Here is a 27,411-nt window from a genome sequence, read left to right as displayed (position 1 = left end):
CGAATGATAAAACCAGATAGAACAGTACATACCGGAAAACCCTTCGAGCCACGGGGGGACGTCCATCCGGCCATTTTGTCATTGCGCATCCTGAGCAATTCATTATTAGCTTTCCATCTTCTGGACTGAAGATCGCTATTCTTCTGAAATCGTTGCCTGTAAATGGAAAACTATAAGAGATCTCCTGCTTTAGTATAAACGAGTGACTCTCGACGAATTGAATAATCGGTCAAGAAGTAACCGGATAGGATAAATCGAAACAAGATTTTAATTCCCATGTTCCCCCACTTCGTTTTGTATGCGTTTCCTTTCGAGCAAACAAATTAAATTGCTTGGGATTTTAATCTAAGAAGAAACGCGGCTTCTAATTATTTCGACTTCGCGTTTCTACCTAAATATTTGTTTCGTGTCACAGATTTGACGAATCCAGAGCTTACGACATAAGGATAACAAGTTTCGTGACGTACAAGGAATTGAATTATCGAGAAGAAAGCCCGCTAAAGTTGGAAGTTTAATTTCTATCCTTTATTCCTCTCACATCTATCCGGAAACCCATCCGTCCTCCTACAAAATACCCTTTTCCAGCCGTGATTCACTTGTGCGACACGGCCGATAAAATCGAAAATACACCGAGTTCTAAAGACCCCGAGTACACCGAGACTATAGAATTCCTATTTGTATTGGTATAAGCATGACTAAGCGAGGAGCTTCCCAAGGATTAGGACTGAGTTTACTTTTTCGGACATGTTACGGAACAACGCTTCAAAATAGATTCGATTTTATTTCCGAAATCGGATTTTAGCTTGTCTTGCGTAAACTCTTTGGGAAGTGCAGACAGCAGATATGGCTGATCGCTCGGATTAGAAATGTTCTATCAAGCTGTTGTCTTCGTACATTTTACAGGCCGGACGCTATTGGGATTTTTTCTCATCAGCTTAATGACAGTAGCCAGATACACAAAATAATACTTATTTTGTTCCATTTTCGTTTTCCGCATACCAAAGCACTGTTATTTTCGAGGACTGAAGATAAAGACAGTCTGCCAATCGTTTTTTAAGCAGCGCATTCACGGATACTGCCTATGTGTATCTGTTTCGTGAAGTTTAAGCCTACATGCTCGATGCTTTTTCACCTTGACAGGTATTCGAGTTTCTTCTGCACATTAAATTACTTACCTCCTAAATTGCACGTAAACTCGTACTACAAAGTTTTTCACGCGCCGAATTTGCAAATTCGTCCTCGCAGCTTCTTAGGAACTTATCTTATAATAATATAGTGGTTGACGTAATATAACAAAGTCGCATAATCGGTCTGACATCGAAGTTTACATATTCGTAGCATAGCTGCGATATTGCTACTTTAGCTGATCAAACATTTTCAATTTCATTGGTTATAATTCTAGGAGATAATGAAGAAGAAAAAATTGTACAGTTTTGACAGTATATCATCGTCTAAAATAGAATATTCGTCTAATTATCATATTATTTGGCTTTAAACAAGACAGATGGATCTAATCCCGATTAACGTCGAAAGTTAGAAAACATTGCCTTCGGCTGTTGCGGTGCGCAAAAAGAAGAAGCAAATAACAGACGACCGATCCTTTTTTTCTATTCCCTGTCTTCGTGATTATGCTTGGAAGTTAAATATGCGGTCCGCGCCGATGTGACTATACCCGCTACAGGATTTGATGGATTACAGCCGTAGGATCTCGAGTGTCGACTGGTTGGATGAATGAAACACTGTGGGAGAGGTAAACTGGAATAAAAAAAAAATGTACAGAATAATGGTAACAGAAATCGCGGAGGCAAAGGAGGAAGCAGTTGATGGTATCCAACTTGTCCGAACTAGCGAAGCTTCTTTGTAAACGCCGCTACCTATCGCTGACGGAAATTCGTGCCAGTTCGTTGACTTTATCAGAAATCGATGCTTGAAGCGTGGTTCAGAAAAAGGAGCTTCTTCTTCGAAGTTCGGGCAAGGTTAGCGAGCAGACAACTAGCCGTTGTATCGTAAATAATCGTTCAACTATATGAACTGCGTAAAAGAGTTTGGAAAATCAGTCGATTCTGGTAAATCCCTGGATCTCTGGAAATCCGTACAGGGAATTTGCCAACTTTTGCTTCTTTTAGAAACGTCTTACCGAAAGACATAAATTCTTTCATTGTCAGCATCCGAGATTAACCGATTTCGTACAGTACGTATACAGTTGCCAGCGGAAAGATCATGAGAAATTTTGTAAATTCAAGGTACCAAAATAGGTAACGCGAATCAACTTTTACGAAGATGTTTGATATACATATATCATGAAGGAGGCCGGAGAAATAGCACAATTCGGAGATTTTTAGTCTTATCGCTGGATACACCTATAAGTAAAGTAAAAAGTAGGAAAGTAGATAGGAGATAGAAAGGAGGATAGAGAGGATAGTAGGAAAGAGGGAGAAACGTTTCTTATCAGGGCTTTTAAAAGATTGTTCAACCGTCTTCCAACGAGATATTTGTAAAACAAGAGGTAGAAGAACGAAAAAGTGAGAGAGAGAGAGAGAGAGAGAGAAAGAGAAAAAAAGAGAGAGAGGCGGAAGAGAAGAAAGAGCGAAGAAGTAATGAATCTTGGTCTCAGTTTCACGGCACTTATAAAGGTGTAGACAATTTGTAGCAGATTGATTTTCGATCACGTTAAAAAAGCGATATTCCATTAATGCGTAAAATACGTGGAATAACTCTGGAAAAAGTCCAATTAAATACCGTCCATTAGTCATCAATTGAACGAATTGAAATTGAAACGGGAGAAGTGATTCTGATGTAAGAACGCGAGTGTCGTTAACACGAACGGCGCATCGAGGTCATACGGCTCGAAAGAAGGCTTAATTTCACAAAGACCTGCACGTCCGTACGTTCGCGAGGATGGCGTTTCGAGGCCACTCAAACAGTGCGCTTGCGTCGTTATTCGGAAGAATTCAGTCCGTGATTCTTGAAATGTATGGAGGGAGACCGACTTCCGACAATTTACACGAGTGACATTTGTCGAGATAAAATTTGCTGGAAAAAGTTTAACACGATATATTTATTGGTCGTGTTTGGTGTTGCGGAGACGCGAAGTTACCTCTTGGTCGGAATGACGATTAATACGAATTCGAAGTAATACATTCCGGCCTTTCTTGTTTTCTATCTCTGGTTTTTCTCCTTTCTCACGCACGCTCCCTTTCGCTGCCGATTCCTGAGGGTCCTCTCTCATTAATTATTCATCGGCTTCTTACCGACATCCGGCGGATAGAATGGCAAACATCCTTGCTCGTGTTCGCACGAAGCTCACGCCGATCTCGTTTCGTGCTTTAGATCGTGGATCCGAGTAGCCGCAGTCTTTGCCGTGTCGGCCACGCGAAAAGCTCCATGAGCGTGACACTGAGATGTCCTTATGGCTCTTTCAAATTTAGTTCCCACGCTAGCTTTTTCCAAATTCATCTACGCGCAACCTTCGTGGCTATTACGAAATCCCAATCGATTATCGCTCGATACGTCATTTTATGTGCATGACACATTGATATCTTTTCACGCAAGCAATTTTTTATTTTTATACTTCAAATAACACGCGAACAGGTCATCACGCACGTGAATTCTCCGTAAATATAATCGACAGATTCGTGTGTTGTGTGAACGTTCATTTGATAAGAAATTGACGTAAACAGGAGCAGCGAGAAACAGTGTATCGCAATGCCTAACAATTCGGGCGATCGTACGTAACGCGTTTAACGGAGGAATGCATTAGGACGAAACCGCTATCGTACCGACTGAAATCATATCGCTGACGGAACATTCAACAATGGGAAGTGTCAGTTAACTGAGATGCGAGAACGCACGCGGTATACTGCGCCGTTAGGTGCGCACAATTGTCAGCAATTTCCAGCCCTGTTTCCTGATTTGCCCTATTACACGTCCGTCTTTATTCGTGTATCATTACATTCGATATAATTACGAGTAAATCGTATTTGTATGGTATAAAGTTTACTCACCGTATATCTGAGAGAACGCTGTGATACCCACTCGATCGGCTCCATCGAACGATACCGGTCCCTAGAACGAACGATGACTAAACTATTCGTTTCGATCGACATGGAAAACCTCTATTAACAATTTCGTCCGCCGATAAGTTCATTATCACGATAGTCATCGTGTTTTTTTAATAAATACGTTTCTTCTTCTCCTCGATACGAGTCGTTCATGAAAATTCCCAAAGATATCGTTCTATCGCTTTTGTGAATTATCGATGCGAAAGTTTGAATGCTGGAATTTGGACGATGAAAGCAGAATGCTAGATGATTTTAGTTTCACGAATGTACGCGTATAATCATTTGCACACAGGCCGAATCAAATGCTTAAATACTCGAAGAATAGATGACTTCATGAATTCTCATGCATTCTTTTTTTACCGGTCGAGTAGTATTTCATACTCACCGAAACTCCGTTAAAACGTAAAAGTTTCAGTTGTTCCAATAGTCGCAACGCAATGTCCTTTCTAGCATGCGTATATTGGACTACGCTAATGTTGTCCTTATTTAAGATGTTTTCGGTCTTTTCCAAAGCAAGTGCCATAGCCCAGACGGCGTCGTAGGTCTGTCCTTCGAACTTCGAGTCTGTCGCGCTTCTTTTTCTCAATTCCAACGTGAAATTGTTACTCGTCTGTGCAGAAAATACCGTTGCTGTATTACGGCTAATCGGGTAATATAATTCGAGTTAATGCACATATTTAGAACAGAACTACCATTCTTATCTATTTTTATCGAGTGTACTAATAGTTAAAACGAAGCTCGCGTAATCCTTTGAAAATATACGGTAGCTTTTTGTTGTAGTGACTCTAGCGAAGGTTATACAAAAAGAAAAGTTGTAGTTTCAGTATTCCATAATAGCGTCTTTAAAAACAAATTTCTTTCTTATTAACTTATTTGGGAACACTGCGCCATGGAAGTAAGGAAATTGCTGTAAGGGGTAACATTTTCGAATATTATTCCCGAGACAATGAATAGCACTTTTTCTAAAATAACGAGAGTACTTTGGTCGATTCGACAGTTTCAGTGAAAAATCTATTCTCTTTCATCCGATAGTGTAAAAACGCGTCTTTCACGCAGATAGTAAATATTAACGAATTAATCGGTACAGTTCGATGTAACCAAAAACAGGAGAATCGAGTAGTCGCTAGTATTTGTCGTAGAGATCAAAATTCGTTATGTTAATATAACGTTGAGTGCAGATTCGAAATGCCGATATAGCAAAACAAATGTATTACTAATTTCATTTTCCGTTCTTGAACGTTACGGACGAGTTTGAGAGAAATTCTATTTCCCTCGTTTATCATATTTTTAGCTAAATCGATTAAACGTGCATGTTCCGGTGAGAAACAAATGGATCACGAAAACTATTTACGCGAATTTCGGCTCAACAGAGAAATGTAATATATATGTATGTGGCTTCTCAAAGTCAGAATTCAGATCTTTGTGGCAAAGGTTGTCTCTTGTACGATAAAACATTCTGTTCTATTCTCGTATTGTTTCGTTCCTCAGAATATGCAAATCGGACAACCGACATACGTTGCAACGCGTCTTCGTTTTTGACTCTGATATCGTGAAAACTCACGGGACGGTGAATTTCTAGTTTTCCACGTGCGCGCGTAAATATTCAGTATAGTTGAATGCACTCGGAATTATTCATGATGCTGTTTGAAAAAGTATAAAGCAAACCGTTTCGTAACAACTGCGAGTCACCGAGGGTTGGATCTGGATGAGTTTCGGCGGTGTGACAGTACCGGAGAAGAGTTGGGTATGTCGAAGAAACGTAACCAATTCCGGAGCACGTTCCGTTCGAATTTCGTCGGGATCAGGTTCTTCCCTCGTGAAATGTAATTAGCAACATGTGAGTTCGTCATTAGCTCGATTGCTCGAACGTGGAAAGTTCGATACGAGGAAGCTGCTGGCCATTATCACACTCTTTCAACCATACCATTTCACCGACGTCTCTCTCTAATGGACGCGAAAACAGGTCTGCGTGTGTTATACAGCTATGCCAGCTATAACGAGCATGTACATGCCAAGACTACACGCTACTCCGTTAACGCTTTTAATTCTCGACAACGACGTTGCGTATATTATTAAGTATTTCGTCAAACATCGACCGAGACTTAATTAATGGAAGAAACTTTGGTCCAGTGGCGGTTCGAGTAATTGCTGCAATCTATAGAAAATATCGAGAGACTACAAAAGATTTTCTACTGCAGAAGGGCTATTCTATGTTCTATGTTCGAAGGATTTTCAAGAAATGCTCCGTTTTCCAGTTTAGTATGGAACTTTTCTGACAAATGTGTCGGTAACTGGTAAAGTACTTACCAGACCCGACGAACTTATTTCGTTTTCTAAGGCAGCGCCATGACTCTCGACGATGATCAAACCATTCTGAGTTTGAGACAGCTGCGAGGGCGTACATTCTTCTGGTTCCGAGTGCAACGAATTAGCCATCCTCTTCGACAAGTCGATCGTATCACCTGGCAGAATCCATGCGTAGTCTCCTCCGTGCATACCCAACTTCCAAGCCTGGCAGAACAAGTAAAGAAAAAGTAAAAAAGATAGAGTGGTTAATAGGGGAAGCGACTAACGGAGTTACGGAATATTTAGCGAAAATGTTCATCTGGCTGCTGAGAGCCGCTGGTTTACGGAGCTAGATAAGACGAGCTTTAGACCTGGCTCTTAGTGGACGTTTCGTGCTCTTATGTTTCCTCGAATATATGGGTTACTTGGATAACTCTTTTATTTTTAAAAAGGAGCGGATGAACTCGTTACGGAGCGAGACGTTTTACAGTTCTGCAGTTTTACACAATTCTCTCTCGTGTCGTATGTACCTCGAAATTAACGCGGCGTCACATTCTCCGCACAATGCGATACATTCGACTTCGAGGATCGACCATCAAATGCACTCTCGTCAAGGAAAAGAAAGTGATTGTAGAGAATTTCCGAGAATGCAAATCGCATCCAGAGGATCGAACAGACGTGTTGACCTACTATGAATATTTACTATGATCTCATCAGACGACGGACAATCAGAGTAATGAGAAATGACTCCAAGATGGGGATCGTTCTCAGACCCTTCGAGATGTCTTTATAAAATACACCCCATTTTTCGCATTGTCCATTCGCTTTTCTTCCCACTCTACTTTCGTTTATTTATTCTCGCATGCCGATTTATTTCATCTAACGCGTAACATATTTTTGGCTATATATATATATATATACTACTAATAGAATGTATTTTAGTAACGTCATTTGTCAGTTAGGATGATATGAAACGGACATCGTTACGGTATTTTGTCTCGAATGATGTATCGTCCCTTTGACGTTACACAGTTTTTATATGCTACTAGTAAAAACTTTTAACGCGGATCCCCATAATCAATTTCCCTTCCGTTTTCAAACAGCAAATTTCCTACTCAATCAGCGAGTTTCACGTGACCGAAAGATGTCATTGCGTTGACTCGGAAGAGACGGCTGGATATGCATTCGTATGCAGCGTTCTTATCCTTTCCGGCGTGGCTCGACTCTTCTAAAGCTTTCAAGTCCGGAAGAAGAGATCGCCGGCCGGTTATCGGGAAATCATCGTCGGTCGTATTTACGCCTCATTGTCTTTCGTCGCTTTGCACAGAGACAAAGTTAAAAAACTGGGACACTTTTGAATGGCGCGCCCTAGTCGTCCAAAGATGCAGGCTGTTCTGTGAATTCGCAACTGTTGTCATGCTGAGGCATCCGGTGAAAATGAGAAATGTGCCTGGAATACGTAGACATAATATTGTTCTCAGTAGTAAAGAAAGGGCGAGCGAAGTATTTACCGCTCGAACACGCGATTTCACGTAAATCAGGACTTAATGTTTCTTCTCGCTCGGAACTATCACCGACGTTAAAACCGATAATACAGAGATATAAATTGTACCTCTACGCTCTATGTGGATGTATTGAAACGAATGCCACGAACTATTTGCAGTTCGAATTATAAAAGGCGAAGATCTCGGATTATTTTCAGCTGCTTTCGACAAAAATTCGTAATTATTTTTTAAGAAATTAGTCGTAATTAGAGAACAGCCGATTGGTTTAGCGATAAATTTTGTTCAGATGCGTCACGAAACAAAGGATGCACCCGCTGTTTATAAACGACACCGTCCGAGGCTACGAGATTCCGTGTAGGCGTTATCTGTATTTTCGGTTGATTTATAGGAGAAACGTTTCCGCGTTCCATGTTTCGTTGTACGCGCAAAGAAAAGGAAAAACCTTGCCTCTGAATACATATCGACGTAATAAACGGCTGATCCTGACCTGTGAATATTAAACATCGGAAAAGTAACGAACTACACAATCGTTTGAATGGAGAAGATGTGGATATCGTCGATCTAGCGCTTGCGAACATCTACGCACGCGTTATTGCCTGCCGGCCGTAGTTACTTTCTGATTGGCAATAATATAGTCGGTCAAGATGTCAGAGGCGCGCTCCGATGAAAAATCGTTTTCACAAGAAGCACGATTGCTCAGCTGCTTTGGTAAATTTAATCTTTTTCCTCTAATAAACTCCTATGTATCTTTCGGGTATGCGAAACAAAGGAAAAAGATCGAAAGCAACTGTAAATCAGAAATTTGCATTTTTATGTAAATATTTCCCGCAGCTATTTCCATACTACTTCTGACGTTCGAGGAAATAAAAAAGTCCTATATAAGATATACCTACTCGCGATTCGATAGGACGTTTCCAGTTTGGAGGATTTAAGAGATACAATTTAAACGATACCGAATCAAAAGAGAATGCGAATTAATTGGAATCTTAGAGATAGATAGTAATCAGGAGAACACCGTTTCCTATACTCCACCAACGTAACTTCATTTTGACATGTAGGCGAGACACAGGCGAAGATTAGAGGCGCAGAAACCTGATGTTTACACTTCCGACGTTGGAAGCACGAAGATCACCCAAATCCTCATCCTTTCTGTTCCGTGATTAATTTTGCAGTGATAGTTTCACGAGTCACCTCAATCAAGTGAATACGTCATGTAAATGCAATTTTCTACCATTTTCTTTAAAGATTATCTCCTATATCGTCGAGAATATCGATTACTTTGAGTTAAGTCGGCGACTTGCGATCGAATTTACATGGTTATCGGTATGAAGACCGATTAGACAATAAAAAATTATCTGATAAACAAGCTGACGAGCAGTTCTTGGAAAGTACTGGTCTTGAAACACAAAGCCATTGACATGATAATAGTGATGAGGGAAAGAGAGAAGGACAACGAGAGAGAGAGAGAGAGAGAGAGAGAAAGAGCGTCCTACTTCAACACAATGTTCATTATTCGCGTAGCAGGGACACAGGCTATGACCATGTGTTTGCATTTCATCGATTTTCGCCTGAAAATCGAGGCGTAAAGTCCTCCGCGATAGACAAATTTCAATTTATCGTGTAGAATAGAATTGAGTTCGTGAAGTTCGTGTATGTCGCGTGGAACCTTTCGTGTACGTTGAAATTCGAAAATAATCTTTTTCGCGTATTATAATGTCACGGTGGTAACACCAAAAAGAGCAATTCTCATAGAGATAGCGATTTTATGAGCGTCTGTAAAAATTCGTAATTGAACTGTCGTCGATATGCGTTTGAACGCTCGTAAATTCGCGACACATTTAGCGTGTAACGCGAAGCGTTTTATTTCCGCGTATTTTGAAGAGAATTGTCGGTGTACTGGATTACCGGAGAGTGATAATAAAAAAAAGGACAGGCGAATCTTGACGCAGCGTCTTGATAAGTTCTGCGTTCGAAAGCAAAGCTAACTCAAGTCCATCTTTTTCATGATTGAGTTATGTATACCATCTTATTTTTCCTCGTCGCTTCCTTCCGTTCCTTTTTTCTTTTTTGTTCCGCCTTCCTTTTATTTTAGATCCCTTTGTATATGTAAATAAGAGCAGTTTGTAAATGTATATCAATAATCTGCCATATTGTAATTACGAAATTAATATACTTTTAAACAATAAATCTGTACGCACCATTGTTTTTCTGTTCTGATGTGACATAACGGGAAAGGACGTGAATCAGTGTGGCTTTCAGATACAGAAATATTTTTCATTTTTAGCATAATCCTTCCACGAGTCATTTCCCTGCATGTGACATCTACGTATAATGACCTTTCGTGAAACGATAAGATTGCGAACGTGACGTTTCCGTCCTTGAACCGATTTTAATCGTCAAAATTTGAAATGATGAAGTACACGGTCTAGGGTTCCATACTTCTTTTTTTAGTACTGTTCATTAAAAGACTAAAACTTCAAGTGAATTCCAGGTCAAATTTACATAAAGCTATCGCATATAATGGATACGGTGATTTTTGTTATTGCGTATTGTTTTGCAAAATCAACACGACGTAAAACTATCCCATGTTTCGGTACTTAAAACTTTTCATCCTAAAAGTAACTCGACTTTGGTCACCGTTATTTTTCCGCGCTAGAAGCACGCAATTGCCAGAAACATATTCTACCATTATACGATAAAGGAGTTTGACAACGAGGCGAAACGAACTTGCATCCATGAGTTTTAATTTCTGTGGAAGGTTTACCTCGCAGAAAACGCGTGGCGCCAGTTGTGGTGAAAAACTCCCGATGATGATTCGTGTGTCCAACTCCTGTAATCGAATAAAATTGCATTTCAACAAGGAGGATTATTCTCTTCCGCGCTCGTCTCAAGCACCGCATCTTTCATGCAACTTTATCGTATTAGGGCGGACAAGCAATTAGTTATGAAGTGTGATTAAAGACGCACGGAGCATCGCGGTTAATCGAATTATTCGCCTTGCTCGACACGGCCTGATACGCTCTAATGTACGATAAATAGTTTTTCGGAGAATTTTGCCGTGCATTGTAGCGTCTGATATTAATTTTGAAACGGTCAACTGTTAAACGCTCACATTGAAATTCTACGCTTTTTAACAGATTTAAAATTGCTTGCATATCATTCTAAAAGGTAAAGTAAATGTGGAAAGATTTCTAACGCAAAGATAGAGCTACAATGATGGCGACTAAACGTAACTATACATCATAACTGTATACCACGTCGGGCAGCCACGAATCTCTAGCATATTCAGTGAAAAAAATTCAATGAGGCTTAAGTCTAGGCGTGCCTTACTTTTAAAGTTTGCAGCTGTTCCTTGTAATCGTTTTCTGCGAAGGTGATAGTAGCGGTGCACGTAATATTCGCTTGCTCCAGTTCCGTGACTAGATCGTTCACAGCCTGAAACGAAAAAGCGATACTGCAACGTCCTCGCAGCAAAGGAGGTAAATGTTAAAGTTGTACATTGCTTGTATCATTTAGAGACAATTGTAGTAGATTTTTCTTATTAAACTCGTATTTCATCATAAGTAAACCCTTTATTTTAACGTGCTTTGTCGAAGGGACTAAAGTTTAATAGCTAGTTTACACACTGTTCGTCACATGGGAATTTTGAGTGGCGCAATGGCAATCTATTAAACTAAACACATAGGTACTCGAGAAGCTGGAACGGCGTGTATCTTTGATTAAACTTCCTTGTTGAATGCTACATCGACTCATGTGCTTACCAGAGAATACATGTCACCAGTTTGCGAGAGAGCGGTAACAGTGTCCCACCCAAAATGTTTGATGAGTGCTATCCTGGCAGAGTTGTGACTTGAATCCGGCGCTACGGTTCGTAGGAAAAGCGGAAATTCGGTGGAATCCGAGAGGGCAGGTGCGGTGGATCCAAAGGAGACTTGTATCACGTTCCAGTAAGGTACGATTTTGGCTAATGTTTCCGTGACCTCGGAGCAGGCAGTGCCCAGTAACAACGGTATTAGATCGTTCTTCCTTGCCGAATAGAGAGCATGGAAGAATCTATCAACCGCCACACCGGAGTCGCACTAAAAACGTAAAAAAAGGGACATCAGTACGATATTACAACGCGCCTGTTATAAATTCAACGCGTTGTGTAATTCGTTTGATATTTCGATATTTTGATAAACCGGTGCATTTATTCCGCTATGGTATCGCAAAACAAATACGAAATTATGATTTATGAAAGGCGTCAATGACGTGACGTCGTGAAACAAACCCGTTTGTGAAATCGGTGGAGAAAGAAAGACGTGTTTCGCATAGAAAGTAAGCAATTATGAGGCGCCATGTAACGAGAGGCAAGAAAAAGAAGAAAAGGATCGCAAACACTTTGGCTAGATTGATGTACATGTGCGTGTATACGTCCGTAAGGAAGGTGAGGTGAGAGAAGACGGACCGGTGAGCCTTAACGAGCAATTATTCAACGCGAGAGGGTGACTAGGGCGGACTCGAAAGCTCGCATACAGTTGAAGAGTCTGCCTCATACCGTGCAATCCGGCGAGATACCGAGATGGAAGAAAATACAGAATTTTCGAGATGAGCTTCGATTCCGAGTTCAACTTCTCGTACGTTGTTGTATTTTTATTCGATTTCGAAACGTTGCGGTACGTCTTAGACGGATAAGGCGAGACGGTTTTCTTCGAGAAAATAGAAATTTGGTTAACAACTGTGGAGAAAAGTGGCATTCGCCTTGTTGCTACCGACGTATTTACATAAGGAACTTCTCGTGAGGCTTAACTTTATTATATTTAAGCCCCGGTACGAATTTAAGTTGTATTTGCTATTTGCAAATCTTTTGCGTTTAAATGAACGTGATACATATAAACGTAGAAGTGCGGATTTTATTAAAATCGTGTATATTTCTTGTAAATACTGTTACAAAGAATGTTTCAAAGGAAGCAGACAAGGAGATTAAAATTACAGATTCCATGCCACCACGTTTCGAGGTGCAACTTTCCTCGAGGAATTTACAAAGGAGTTCAAACATCGTGGCACAGGTCACAAGCTCGTGTGCCTCTACCTTGATCCGATATACATATAAACGCTAGAACGCCGTGAAAGTTTCGCAATGAAAGGCCGACCGCGCAACGATGCGTTTAATAGGACTGAATTAAATGGTTCACATTTTTAACCTAAAATCGACTGTATTGATCGTTGATCGATATGATTGGAATCTCGGACATTCTCTTTTAATTTTCTTATTGCAATCAACGGGAACGTGACTAGACTTTTGCGGAATTCACGACCATAGGGAATTCATAGAATCATTTCTTCATATACGATCAACAAATTTCAAAAGTTCCTTAGCAATCTGGAAGGAAAGAATAACTCGATTAAAGCTAGCTATAATTTTACGCCGGACGAATTCCAACGTTATCACGTATTTTTATGTTTGATCACGTGATGTGGTTTTGTTTTAGACAATCATTGCATTTAGAATCCAAACGTTGATCTATGGAAATGGTGACGGAGAAAATTACGCCAGATCTCGATATCTTTTTATTAGAAAGTTTATTAGAAAGTTTATGATGTGATCAAGATCATCAAAGATCAAGATCTGTACAAAGAATTCAAAGGATTTTGTCGATTGCTGAAACGCATTTAACATCCGTTGATCGGATGTCATACCTCTATACGAAACAAGCGACCTATTTCATTATTATACTGAAGGAGAAAATTTAATAACTGCAAAAAATGTGGCAGCAATGTATCGAGCAATATCCAGGGAGAAAAATGACGCGTGATTCGTTTTCACCGAATGTCTTCGCGAAAAAGAGAGTTGTAAGTCGGCCAAATGAAAGAGTAAGCTCGAGGAATCTTCCATGACGTAGAGCTTATTTAACAAAGAACAGCTACTGCTATCTGTTTCCTGTCGGTGAAACGTTGACACAAAACAGATAGTATTGCTCGCTGAAGGGAAGAAACGCCAGCAATATCGAACGATGAAAAGTATGATACACCTACAAAGTTTCCTCGGCTGTCAAAGCATTGCTGCAAAGAAATTAGCATTACGTGTTTAAGAATTTTGCAACTTTAAGTATTATATGTGGTATATGGGATTATACTATTTTAGACGACTTTATATAAGTTCCGTGTATAATCGGGAGAATTTGAACTCGGCTCATAATCGGACGTAACTATTTATGTCGAACTCTATTCCGTTAGTGGTTTCTGACAGACGACAACCGTGTATGCCTTAAAGCATCTGGTTGTAGAAAGTTTGTGAGAAACCTTGCTGCATTGTACCTTCGATAAACTATCATTATCAAATTAAGGGTGAAAGGAGCATCGAAGTGACGTTAAATGAAGATAGATTCTACAGCTTGCTCGACTTGTCGCGTGCAAACTTTAACAAAATATTTCTTTACACACCGGATTAATCTAAAAGCTGTCTCGTACACGAAGCGAAAATAAGGTCCGTTTTAACTCCGCTGCCGCGGCGATATATCAATTTAGAGTCGACGCGGTTGCAAGCACTCTGTTTTCTGAAAAGAGGAAAATTTTTAAGTTCCATGACAGCTCGAGCGCTCGGCCTGATCTGCCGCCTGTCTTTATTGAATTTTCAGAGATTTTGCCTCGCAGTGATACGGATTTACGATGCAGCATGTAAACGTTTTACAAGCTTTGACAGCGTAATCTTGAATGAACTAAGTTCATACTAAGGTTAACGTTTCTGTGTTCTAGCATACAACTTTGTTTCGCTGCAGCATTATATTACGGAGTGATACAACTTCGTGTCCACAAGCTTAAGTGATACTGCAACTCCAAATATCATGAAACTGTATCCTTCGGTACTCACGTTTTCTCTCACTTTTTAAGCTTCTCGCGCTGGATTTGATTAAATTAATATTTTAAACGTTGCGTCGTCTTATGCAATTAATGGAAGGTATAAAGGGAGATGTCGTTAAGTTTTTATTAAATATTCATTCGGCGATAGCTTAGTGCAAAAAAGTGTCGTTTTTCATTTTCTAAAATATTATCTTAGCGGCGTATTTCATTATAAATTTACCGATATGCTTTTTTTCTAACAGGAAATCGAACACTTTAGTCAATCTGTTTTCTGTCGATAATTCCTATACCAATTTCGAATGATCATTTCGCACGATAAGAAAATATTATTTCACGTGCCGAATGATTTTATCACCTACATTTTATTTCAATAAAAATACGAGTTTTTGATATTTTCATAAAGCGTTCAATGCTGCAACTCCATTTTTTAATCGCGCATTTCATTAAACTCATTTGCCTTGTTTTGAAACTAAATTCTCGTTTGGAAACCGCTTTGGCTACGTTTTCGCTGAAAACTTTTAGGTACACTGCAATATCCATGTATATTAGATTTGCCCGACAGAAATTACCTATGGAATCTGTAAATTTTTATCGATATCTACTCGTGTGACGCGTTTGATTTTGCTCGATTAACTATCCGTGACGAGCCAATTACCGTGTACGTGGTTAATCATCGCGTATTCACGTAATTGCTGAATCGTTCCCGTTCATTGTTCGCTATTAGTCCTTCTCGAAAAATTGAACAACCAGTCGATGGTTAAAATTGGACGATAGGCAAAGTTTTTCACCTAGACCATCGTGAAAAAATATCTACCTTTTATGATTACGCGATATACCATAAAATATCTTTCATTTGTCACTATCGTGGCTGATCGCGCAATCAATAGACTGTATGAATAGGAAACGACGGCAGATAAAAGTATCGGATCTATCGCAATCTTAGCAATACGTTCGACGAGGAAAGGGAGTGGTGGAAGATGATGGAGTACAGGAATGACGGGTATATATGGTCTGTGAATTTTTTAGGAGCTGGCTCAATGAATATATCCACATCCATAGTGCTGATCTCTATTTTCGTGGCTATTTCTCAAACGTTGCTGTTCTTTTCTTCCGTGATTGTTCTGGTCCAATAACACTGCTACGCGAGTAGACGTAGGAAAATTTTCTTACAAGGGTCGAACAGAGGAATACATCCTACTCGTAAGGCGCCACTTTTATCACACTTTTATTTAATCCTACCTTATTTATTATCATCGTAGTTTAGACGTGATATTACTTTCATGATACAGTTTTTCCCAACGTCGTTTTTTACCAACACGCATTATGCGAATATGTCCTGCCATTGGGAAATTCAAATGTTTCGTATTCGAGATAAAGGTCTAATCGATGATTATAATCGAGCTGTGTGATTATAAAAATGTGCAATGAAGAAACGACAAGCCCCGAAGATGAAGACGTTTCAAGCACTTCCAATAACGATCGAATTATTAGTTGACAAGTGGTTGTCCGATTATTGACTTTCCTCTTTCACTTGGACGTATAACGGAGATCCCCTCAAATTCGCTGCAGGTTCTTCGAGATAGCTACCTTTATCGCCTCAAGTCACCCTTCTAACAACTGATCTTTTAATCGGACCCTATTTTTCCCTACATACATCGTAGTCTGTGTCCTTTTGAGGAATAGAATTGTGGTGAACGAAGCATGAAACGAAAATACGAATTCTATCGGACTTTCTCTTACGTCGATAAAGAGAAAAAAATCGGTCTTGGAGACGTTTCGTAAGACGATGCTTTTTGTTTGGAGCTTAATGGCGCTTAAGCTTGTTACGGTTAGTATATTGCTTCTTCATTAAGAGGCAGGAAGAAGTTCAGGTATTAAGATTGTCCACGGCATAAATTTGAAAATTTATTCCAAATGAAACTTTTTATTTTCGACGAACTTGCGAGTATATATAATAGCCAGATCGATTCGAAGAGCAGTGAAAGAGAATACAAAACGAATTGAAAAAGGAGGAAAAGGGAAAGAGAAAAAGAATTAAGAATAAAAGTACAGATAGGTCAATCGAGATAATAGCGTTCCTTTAATTGTCTTATACTTCACCAATTGATGCAAAACCTGTATAGAAACGATTCTTTTTTTATTTTACGCCTTTTTAATTATAATCGATTTTCTTTAGTTTTTCCAATTGGTTGTGGGGCAATGTCGATAATTGTAGTTCGATATATGTGGTTTCGCTTCGGAATCGCGTATATGATCGATTTAACCTCCCAGTGTTTTCCTATTCATTTATATTTATAGCAGGCCGACCATGAGATATATAGTTGAAGATTATTTAATAAACTAGTACTAGAATACAAATAACTTAATGGATCGAACATATCCATAATTTACGTCCTCCAACACAGTTTCAAAAATCTTCGATGGTAGGTAGTACAGATTTTGGAAGAGAATATGCACAGTAGCCGCATAAAGCTGTCCTATCTTTCAGGATATGAACTAGAATAAATGATAGAAGATAGGTTCTATCGAGGCGCACTCAATCAATATGCGTGTTTGTACTTTGAATAAATACAAAAGTGCTTTCGTTGAACACGCATTTGAGTCTACGCTACGTTAACTCGCTTTCCGAGATTTCAAAAAGCCTTTAGTTGGTTCGACAGCAAAAAAGTTGCTGTCGATAAATTTCAAAGTGGGGCCATAGGTTTTCAAAAGTCTCTACTTCGTTTTTGTATTTTCTTTTTTCACAGGTTAGTTCAACAATGCTGATAACGATATACGGAATTATAATTTGATAATTAATTCGAAATAGAAGAAGCGCGACTCGACCCCAAAATCTTGAAGAAGCTACGTATTATCTTATTTATTAACATAGTTATATAAATTTTATATGAACAGCCAACACTGTTTCCGGATAATTACCATGAAATAAAGCCTTAGTTGGTTTTGGCGTTGCATTCGATGTCGGAACAAAAATCTTATTTTCTATCCTATGAAAGGACAACTCCTATTTTACGCGACACCGATGCTAGTTCGCGCCACGGAAAATCGGAAAACAGACGAGGACAAACTATCATTGTGTTACGACGTATACAAATTTTCATAAAACGCATACAAATTAGAATTTTCAAGGATCAACACGGGAATATTCCGTTGATAACCATTTGTTTAATGCAAATTAGAAAGGACAGAGTGAAAGAGAAGAACAGAAAGGAAACGTGGAGAATAGTATGCAGAAAAAATGTAGATCTTTTCGAATCCTTGATGAAGAGGACCACCCTTCGAGTACTTTACCGGTGTGGGATTGGTTAAATTACAAATGGCCTACGGCCATTCCTTGTTCTAAATCCCATTTTCATCGAGGTTCTCGTATTCGTACGCACACAGCAAACAGAGAGAACGTAAAACGGTCTGACGACGCACTCCGATGAATGCACACGGTGAATTCAGCAAAGACACATAAAAGCTATGTAATGCTCCGAACTCGTATGTAACGAGACTTTGTCTCACAGAGAAAATGGTGAGCCACGAACGTCGAAGTTGCAAAATGATCGGTATTTTGTTTGTACCATATAAAGTAATATAAACTGATTTATAAAAGAAAGACACTTAATTTGGTTTATATGAAAGTTCATAGGTAAGGTATCACTCTCTATATGTTAAGGTGATTCTTTCCATCTTCTCCATCGCACTTTCCGATTGCTTAGTCGTGAAATATTCCCTCGCACAATATACCACGAAAGTTACATACTTGAACGCAATAAAAGCACAAGTGACGTTGCGTGAATCATGCTGTTTTAATTTTTTATTTCGTTTCGTTTCATTCTGTTTCGTTTCGTTGATTCACTTTCCGTAAAGGTGCGCGTTTAAACGATCGGTAGTGTTTATACGAAGACGATATAGCACATAAACGGAAATTATTGCGGAAAGTAACAGTTTAATACAGCGGTTTTTCCCGTACAAAGACTAATACAACTACACAAGTGTGCATTGCCCCGATTAAACAAAGTCTAGCGATTTAATTGCGCACCACAAAGTTACATATTTTTTCAACGAAGCGTCAACGATCCCTGTTACACGGCGGTTATCGGGAACGCGTAGCAGCGCCTACGGAAAATGTCAGTTGATATAAACGGGGGAAACAAAACTTGGTATTGTGGAAAACAGTTTGACAGTTGTTGCGCGTAGTCTGGTTAAAAAATAATAAAAGCCAGGGTTGCTATTTCGCGGTTTAACTTCAGTTTAATACGACTTCTCGTTACGTCATGGAATTTCCCTTTGCTCGAACCACAGTTTCGCTGGCTGGCCGCAGAAACAGACTAGAACCGAAATTTTAAACATACAGAATTTGCAAATTAATGCGGATCTAATTTGGAAGTGAAATTTTGATCCACATAGCGTTCAACATTTCGATAAGTTTGTTGAAAACATTTTGTCGCGGGAAAGGCGCGAAATTATTAGGACCGTGAGCGCTTTGAGATTCAACAGCATGGAACACATGTTCGTGTGTGCACATAACATTATTTCTTTGGAAGAAAAATTGTTACGCTACATCGAGATAGTCGAAAGCGTCGTCTTTTCGATGACCGATTCATTTTTCACGCGACAATCGTGATACGCGCGTATTCTTTGGAGAATCAACGGCGATGAATATAAATAACGAAACTTTCTTAGCAAGTAAAGTATTTCGTGCTGTCGCCATATTTTACCCACGATTTTTCCATCATAAAGCAAAGGCTGTGAATACATAAAGCGTAGCTGGTTGAACTCTTGGAAAATATATCCGATAGAATAGAAATGTTTTGTTTTTACCTTGGTATCGTTGTGAATAAGACGCAGACGAAACTTGGATAAGACATTCAATTCGTTGACCCGTTCAACGGCTAATCTGGCTGCTTGTAACTCGCTAGTTCCTTCCGGTCTAGGTTCAGAACCTCGTGTCATCTCGAATAAACCTAGGATAGTTATGTTTATCTTTTCGGACGATTTCACATTCGGCACTGTAACACTGGATTCTTCAATTTCTTCTGTGTCTTGGTCGATACGCGACTCGTTCATCGAATACTTATCACTAGGCGATGTCAACATTGGAGAAGACGTTGAGGACGGGGAGACGTGCTTTTCTTCTGGGAAAGACTTTCCGCTGGCTATATTGGAGGATCGTCGACCAGACGATGCGCCGGGCAGCCAGCGATCATCCGTGATGTCGTCGGCTTTCTCGTGCTCGTCGATGGCCACCTCCTGTCTTCGTTCCTCCTCTGTATTCTCATCGACTTTACGATGTCGGTGAAGGACGTCTCTGCCGGGACTTTTTGGTAGATCCGGTGGCATGGTCGACGGATATGACGCGATTGTGGTTTCGGGAATATCCATTTTAGGCGGACCAAAGTGCCTTCTATCAAACTTTTCGACTTGAGCTGCTATAGGCGGCTTGTACGTGACTTTTATAGGAAATTTTTGCGAGCCCTCGAAACCCGTAAAAGGGTCCTCGCTGCTCTCATTCGAAGTCGGTGACAGATTGCCATTTACTTTCATCGAATGAACTGGATTCTCGGTCCCATTGTTTCTTTTCGCTTCGGAATTATCCGCGACTTTATCAGACCTATTTCTTCTGGTAGATCTCGAGTCGTCGTTCTCCGTGAATTCCTCGCCGTATTCTTCGCAATCGTGAAACGATTCTTCCAAACCGAGAAGATTCATTCTCATTTTCCTCTCCAATTTATGCTTCCGGTCAAAGTTCCTTTTCATTCTCAGCTCAATATGTTTTTCATCGCGATAACTTACACCGTTCATCAAAGTCGTACCACCGATTTGGTCGTCGATATTGGCTAGTAGTATATCATTTTCCCGTCGAAACTTCCGCTTCTGGTGCCGCCTGCGAGACTCGCCGTAGTAACCGTTCACAATATCAGCCGTGACCGTAGCGAATCGCGAGTCGTCGCGCAAATACGCACGATTATCTTTACCGAATGATGCGACGAACTTATTCGTCACGTGGTTAACTCGTTTTAATGCACTCGTTCGTCTTCGTGAGATTCGATCGACGTGAATTTCTGTCCCGTCGGGTTCATCCGATGAGTCGGAAATTTCGTACTCGTTCAAGCCATGCTGTATCAACTCCCGAGGATCGTCGGGAACTCTTCGAGAATACTTTCTACCCGCGGTGTCGACGAGGTAAGGAAACGATGTAAGATCATGACTTTGAGACCTCGCTTTTTCATTGCACGGCAGAACGCTACGAACAGAGGCGAGACCGAGAAGGAGAAGGATTAGGTTGCAAGAAAGGTGAAAGGTCTCAGAGGATGAGAATGGCAGGAGGAGACGAGAGAAATCGCGGCGCGTATGGACGCGCGTCATAATCAGTCGCCGTCGCTGTTTCGACGACTCAGGGCGCTTTGTCGGCTTGTCCTCATCTGAAAATTAACATACACGTACTTTATTCTCAATGCGGAATAATATAATTAATATTCTCGTAAATATGTATATGTCGCTTTAAACCGTCTTTGAAACCGTGCAGAAAATTTCCAGTTTAGTCGGTTTGTCTGTTAACAAAGATTTTTCGCATACATTATATGTGCACGTGTATGTATATATCAGTCCAGGTCGATCGTGTGATCGTGTGAACTTGGTAAGGGGCAATTAGCATTGCAAAAAGGGAGGAATAATGTTGTAGCGGTTATTCTGTCTCTTAATCGAATTTATAGGGACGGGAGATATCGTTTGCCATTTCTGTCTATTGTTTCTCCTTTATTACGATTAATAAATTCCAGCAAATCTATTCGCCGCACAAAACTGCCAACATCTGTCAACTTCAGCTACAATAAATATACTTTTATCGAGAAGTATCGTACCAAACGCTGTTTCTGCTTCACGGATAGAAAATCTGTGTGCCCAGTCTGCTTAACGTAATGTCGCAGAAACGGGAACACGTATACACACACAATTGCACAGGCTATGTTAATGAGCTCTAGTACCCTTTTATGGTTGCGTTAGAGAAGCTTCTGACCTTCTTTGAATGAGCTAAGTACGCGTAAACGATGATAGCGATTAAACAATGGGATTTAGTTTATTCGCTTCCCTTCGCGTTACGTAAAACTGTACTTACGAGCGAACAAAGATTCCCTCTAGAAGTTTTAACGTAATTGACTTTCTATAGCGAGTAACGGCCGCCATTGTTACGCACTCCAATGTGACTTTTTAAACTGCGATACTGATGCAGCTTTATTGCATGCTATTTTCAGTGTTTTTTTTTTTTTTTTATTATACATGAAAATGTCAATTGAATTTCAAATTTCTATGCATAGATATACGTACATATCACGTTTGTACAAGGTAGATTATAGGCACGTGTAAGCATCGAAATCAGTATCAGTATCTTCTAACTCTAATCGCATCCTGACGTGCGCGGAAATGTTGAGAAAATGGAGCGGTTACACAATAACGTTTCTAAATTCGATATTTCAACTCTTTTCTTTTTTGAAAGAAAAAGCGTTAAAAATTCACTAGAGCTTTCGTTTAATCGCGTCTTTTTCAAGTATCTTCGTCGCGTTAAATCCGTATCCTCGGCAATAGAATGTAAATGAATCTCGCGACTTAGCCTAACTATCGAGCCTAGTAAATATGTAGTGTTTCCCGAATATCGACAGGTTTATCGAATCGACTGCAAGGCAGCATTTTCTACAGGTCGGTTTCATATAATCCCGCCTACCCTCAGTTTATTTCGGGCTGTTCGAATCGAGCAAAGAACGGAACCAACATAACCTGTGACACCTTCGATAGGCAGTCAGTTGTCAGAAGAGTGGAGATTCCGAAGTCTGAAGCAGAGGTGGTGGGCCTCTCGACCCCCTGACCTACCACACCACACCACACCACGTGAACTCGAGCTTCTTTATGCTTGGTCTGTTTCCTTGCGAAGAACAGATGAAAGAAAGAAAACGTAAATGTAGACTAATGGTAGCGTTATATTGGTAAGTAGAGGGCAACTGAGAAGCAAATAAAGAGATGACATTCGTGTACATGTAGAGAGAGTTGCGTAACGTTTCCAACTGTTATCGATATATTACTCGCTGTCCATTAAATTGTTCGTTACAGCATGGAATACAGCCTCCAAAGTCTTTCTCCCTGAATAGCTATATTACGACATTAAGAAGGCGCTATAATAATCGTTAGATGGGTGAGGTAATTTGTTTATGACTGAAGGCGCAAATACGAGATCAGTTCTTTTGCTAATGGTGCGAGGATTCCTGCTAGGATGAACCGAAGCGGTAAAGAAAAATGTTTTAAAAAGTCAATCAGTTATGCAACCTTCCTTGCCTTCTTTAAGATTTGTGGCAGAAATAAGTTCGTAGCAAAAGATGCACGCTTTTGATGGATCGTACGAGCCATATGATTGCTTTTGCGTATCTGGAAACAGAATATGCCATTCCCTCGGGGTATCGGAACAGGGATTACTACTCTCGAATTCAATACTACGTTCATCTCGTTCATGTTCGATACACGTTTACGGCAGTTTCGCGAGATCTGTTCGTTTGCGGCGGATGTTCCGGGATCGTCACCGCGTTGGCGACGTCTAAGCACAAAAATTCGTAGGAATAATCTATGTACAGTAGAAACTGCGGAGCGATGATTTAAAAATGTAATTTGATGATGAATCGTTGTTTGAGGACGGGAATTACGAAAAATCGAGAAACCGGCGTATTCCATAGAATGGTTTCTCTTAATTGTTAAATTATCCTGAGATAAACGCATCTATTCTTCTCGCAAATACCAAACGCGAGATACCATACATTTCGAATAATGAGGTTAGGAAAACTTGAAATGAAAAAACGAAAGAGAATCCCGAAGAAAAAGGCAAGCAGACTTTCTACTGCTAAAGCAGAAAAAAGTTCATTAATTTTGACCAAAGTTTTCATGCCGTAGCAATTTCTTGTTTCTAAAACGGCAAACGAAAATTATGATCTATAACATCAAAGCGTGGACATTTCTACAATTTCCACGCTATGGAAAGTCGACAAACATAATTGCGTGTAAATTATTATCGTATAGCAGCTCTCTAATCTCTCGGTTACAAATTCATGAAGTGGCCCCGATATGAAGGTATATCCAGGGTGACAAAGCTGCATTAAAGCATGGAATTTCACTTTCATTAAAGAATTTCAATTTAGTAAGTCTCATTATTTTTTAAACTCGTTAACGCAACCCATCGCGAAACTGAGTCACAGAGTGACGAAGTGCGCCTTCGTTTGAACGCGAAATTGCACAACGGAGTAGGAAAGTTTCGACGATAATGTACGTTATCGTGAAATTTAAATGACCGAAATAACAAACGAATTTGTTAACAGTCGTTACCCGTACTTAAAAATTTTGATGTACTTGTTCATAGCGGATACGAGGAAAGCACTATGTTTGCGAGTCACATGCAACTTAATCAATTGCATTTATTAGAATTAATGGGGAGACACGGAGGTTCGTTGCGGCCTTAAAAGCTTCGTTTGGGCGAGTTTGCTGCTTGGTCCGTTTACTTATTTACGGAACTTTCATGTACACTTTTACACAATTGTTCCACCATCGTTAGAGTCTGGTTGAAACAGCGACAACAAATTATTTTTCATTATCGAAGAAGATAATGTAGATTTTGGAAGTGGCGTAAAACCAGAGATTAGGGGCCGCGTAAAGTTTCTAAAGTTGCACGGAGTATCAAAGAGCCTTTCTGACCTTTATAAATACTTTTTCCGTAAAAGTACGTAGCAGTAAACCGTAAAGTTAGAATATTTTCTTAAGCAGATAAGCGAAACAATGCCGTAAATGGGGGAACTTTCAACGTAGTTTTCACAAATGGTTTGGTACTTTTGATATTCAGCAGGAACAATTTTTTTTATAACACCGGTATTCTCCCTTTTTTAGGCAAATTTAATATCGTGAAAATTTAGTCTGTAATCGAGATATTAACTACGGGTTTCCTATACTCGTAAAAAAAATTGCTGAAAGTTGGGACGAGAGGCTTTTACGATATTTATGTCGGATAAAAGGGATCAAGAAGTACGAATTACCGTAAAATCACGTAATATTGCTTCAAACGTCGCATTTTTCTTGGAAATGAATTTGAAGAAATCGTCCACATCGATTTTCTTCGAATATCTTTGCGTAGGCGTTTCTTTCCTTTCTTTTGAACTTTATAACACTCGAACCAATCTGTTTGAATTTTCTTCGATAAACGTGTCACTTTTAAGATAATACTTGCGATAACTAATAATTGTTATACAGTTTTTGTACAGGCAGTTGTCGCCGTTTGCTTCCTTTCCACCAAGTCTTTACTCGAACCGTGACCCGTAAATTGATTCTTTCATCGACATTGTTTTGTATCCTTTATCCTTCGAAAATACCTGCACTTCTCCCGAACCATCAAACAAGTTCCCATTAGAAAGATATCTCCATTAGTCTCTTTTTTTCACCCTGTTTGCTTCTGTCATAGAGTTTTTTCTTTCATCGCAGAAGTGTACTTTGTAAATACGTTTTGCGCGTTTATTCACTGTGCGTTCTCGCGTTGCACTGTGAACCAACGATAGCTCACGATGACATTTTGTTCACGGGTAACGAGCGCCGTATAATCTGGTTACTCGCTTGCTCCGGGATATATCCGAGCATTCGGTCTTTGTGTTATTTACTTATGATCTATTACGTTTGTACGACGAAGCTGCAAACGACGACGAACTCTCTATTATAAAAAAGAAACAGTGGGTTGGAGAAATACGAGGGCGTACGGACAACCAGTTGCAAGCGTAACACAAGTCATTCGTATCTTCTGTCTCTTGCTTTTGTCTGCGCTGTTTTTCGAAAATAGCCGTATCAGATGTCTTCTTGAAATTTGGTGGAAGAAAAGTGAAAGTGGAATGAATGCGAAAGATACAGGACAGAATGGCGTGCAGAAGCGTATTAGAACCTAACCGTAGGCAATCCGTAGCGACGATGAGCGCAGAAGGTGTCGCGTCGGAGCAACCGCGTCGCGTGCTGGCGGTTCGCGCACTGTTGGCTCCGTGGAATTCTGCGAGCCTCGTCTCCTACAGGAGTTCTCGTGACAGCCTGTCCTGGTAATGCGCAGACGCTCGTTTCTCTTGCATTTTCCCTCGAATGGAGAGATATACTTCGTTCATCAAACGACTATTTACTCGTTGATTTCTTTCGAATTTCACTTTGCGATTCAGCCGTCTCAATGAATCCTTATTGTTTCCTTTCGTTCAAAGACCATTCTATATATTTTCCTTGAGAAATGTAATTTATGAAAAGCAACGGTTACCGCAGCAGCAGCAGTATTAGTTGCAAAGGAACACCAGGGATTCGAAACATTCTTCGCAAAGTGAAATCCTTCGCCTCTAACTTATTTTTCGCCGACGTTTTCAAACTTCTCTCGGACTTGCAGGAAGAAGTTTGTGCGAGAATACTTCAACGTCACTATATGCTTCGATCGGTATAGTCACCTCAAAGGCTTTCCCTCTTAATTTTAAGGCCCTTGTAGACATTGAAACATGTTGCGATGCATATATCGACACTTAGGTTTTATGATGCATGTTACAATGTATGTATTTCGGTGTCGGCGAATCGACATCAGAAGCAACGCACGATCGATGCATTAGTATAGGTGCAGGAATCAGAATCCCGTCTTAGTCGGTGAGCAAGGCCCGACTAGAACGCAGGTTTCAACGGGTAAAAGAGCGACATCGATACCGAATATAATCTATAATAGACTTTTATCATTATATTTTATTTTTCAATCCTCGGGTGAACTTCATCCAATGAATATTAAAAACGCAACTAATTTCTACAATCACTAGATTCATTTACTCATTTCATCATTCATTTTCCTAATTAATCATCGCTGTACACATTTCTTTATAGTTTTTAAGTTTTTATTTTTTGTAGTCAATATACCTCCTGTTATTGATAATAATACTGGAGTTGGAAAATAATCAAAGATTTTGAATCGCGCGTTTCAACGTTCGCATCACACCAACGCTGAGAAGAATCGGTAATGTGGAGGTAAACTGAAACTGGTTTATATAGGTTTCACGTAACCCGCATATATGCATGGTAACACGTTTCAATGTATACAGGGATCTTTATAGCGAAAAGTTACATTCACGTTCAATTTGATCAACAAATCATCCGACGATTTATCGTTTTGGAAACATCGTTTGGTCTAAACGAACTTACGATTATTTCAGTCGAGCGTAAAACTATGGTTGTGTTTGTTAACGAGCCATGCGGCCAAATTACCAGGCGCAAAGTAACGCGAACTAGGAAGTTTCGAAATATCTATTCGATAATGTTTTTAGTAGGCAAATCAGTGTATATCCATATGCAAATGAGGGAGCATTGATTGCTTCGAGGGAAAGTAGCTTAAATAAATTACGTTGTTCGAAAGCGCGGACATAATTTCCAGTTGTCTCTCTGGCAATCGAACATGCAAATATGCGACAGACTTACCGAAGCATGTAACCATATTAGGAGCCAGTTATCAATGCTCCCTAACAACCTTTACCAGTTTCAATTGGTCATTTATTTTATGGTCGACTTAAAATAATTTTGTCGATGACTACGCGTTACGCGAGTCCCAACTTGAAATTTCGTCTCAAGTACGTGACGTTGCTCTTCAAACATCTTCGATGTACTGTTTTGCTCGAAAAGAAAAATAGTCTCGAACGTGTGAAATTTACTTTTCATCTTAT

At 39.8% G+C, this 27,411-nt stretch overlaps 1 protein-coding gene across 6 annotated transcripts in view; it reads right to left on the bottom strand.

Annotated features, from left to right (window-relative positions):
* LOC117212377 (gamma-aminobutyric acid type B receptor subunit 1) overlaps window positions 1-25,777 on the bottom strand; it is a 32,808-nt gene extending 7,031 nt beyond the window's left edge. For 3 of the 6 annotated variants that reach the window (XM_033457166.1, XM_033457170.1, XM_033457171.1), the window contains exons 1-9: window positions 24,739-25,729; window positions 19,502-21,102; window positions 11,614-11,931; window positions 11,183-11,287; window positions 10,617-10,682; window positions 6,369-6,572; window positions 4,447-4,671; window positions 4,005-4,065; window positions 33-156 (exon numbers count right to left, since the gene is read on the bottom strand). In XM_033457166.1, the coding sequence (XP_033313057.1) occupies window positions 33-156; window positions 4,005-4,065; window positions 4,447-4,671; window positions 6,369-6,572; window positions 10,617-10,682; window positions 11,183-11,287; window positions 11,614-11,931; window positions 19,502-21,046 (2,648 nt within the window). In that variant the 5' untranslated portion in view covers window positions 21,047-21,102; window positions 24,739-25,729. Of the gene's footprint in view, window positions 1-32; window positions 157-4,004; window positions 4,066-4,446; window positions 4,672-6,368; window positions 6,573-10,616; window positions 10,683-11,182; window positions 11,288-11,613; window positions 11,932-19,501; window positions 21,103-21,540; window positions 22,043-24,738 lie in introns of those variants that run through there. The other 3 variants (XM_033457168.1, XM_033457169.1, XM_033457172.1) reach the window with 3 other exon arrangements.
* Between the last annotated feature and the right edge of the window lie 1,634 nt (window positions 25,778-27,411).

The sequence above is a fragment of the Bombus bifarius genome, unplaced genomic scaffold (genome assembly GCF_011952205.1).
Source record: "Bombus bifarius isolate JDL3187 unplaced genomic scaffold, Bbif_JDL3187 scf7180000008288, whole genome shotgun sequence".
In the NCBI taxonomy this organism is placed as follows: Eukaryota; Metazoa; Arthropoda; class Insecta; order Hymenoptera; family Apidae; genus Bombus; species Bombus bifarius.
Note: the sequence above shows the minus strand (reverse complement) of the source record. Positions and strands in the feature narration are given on the sequence as shown.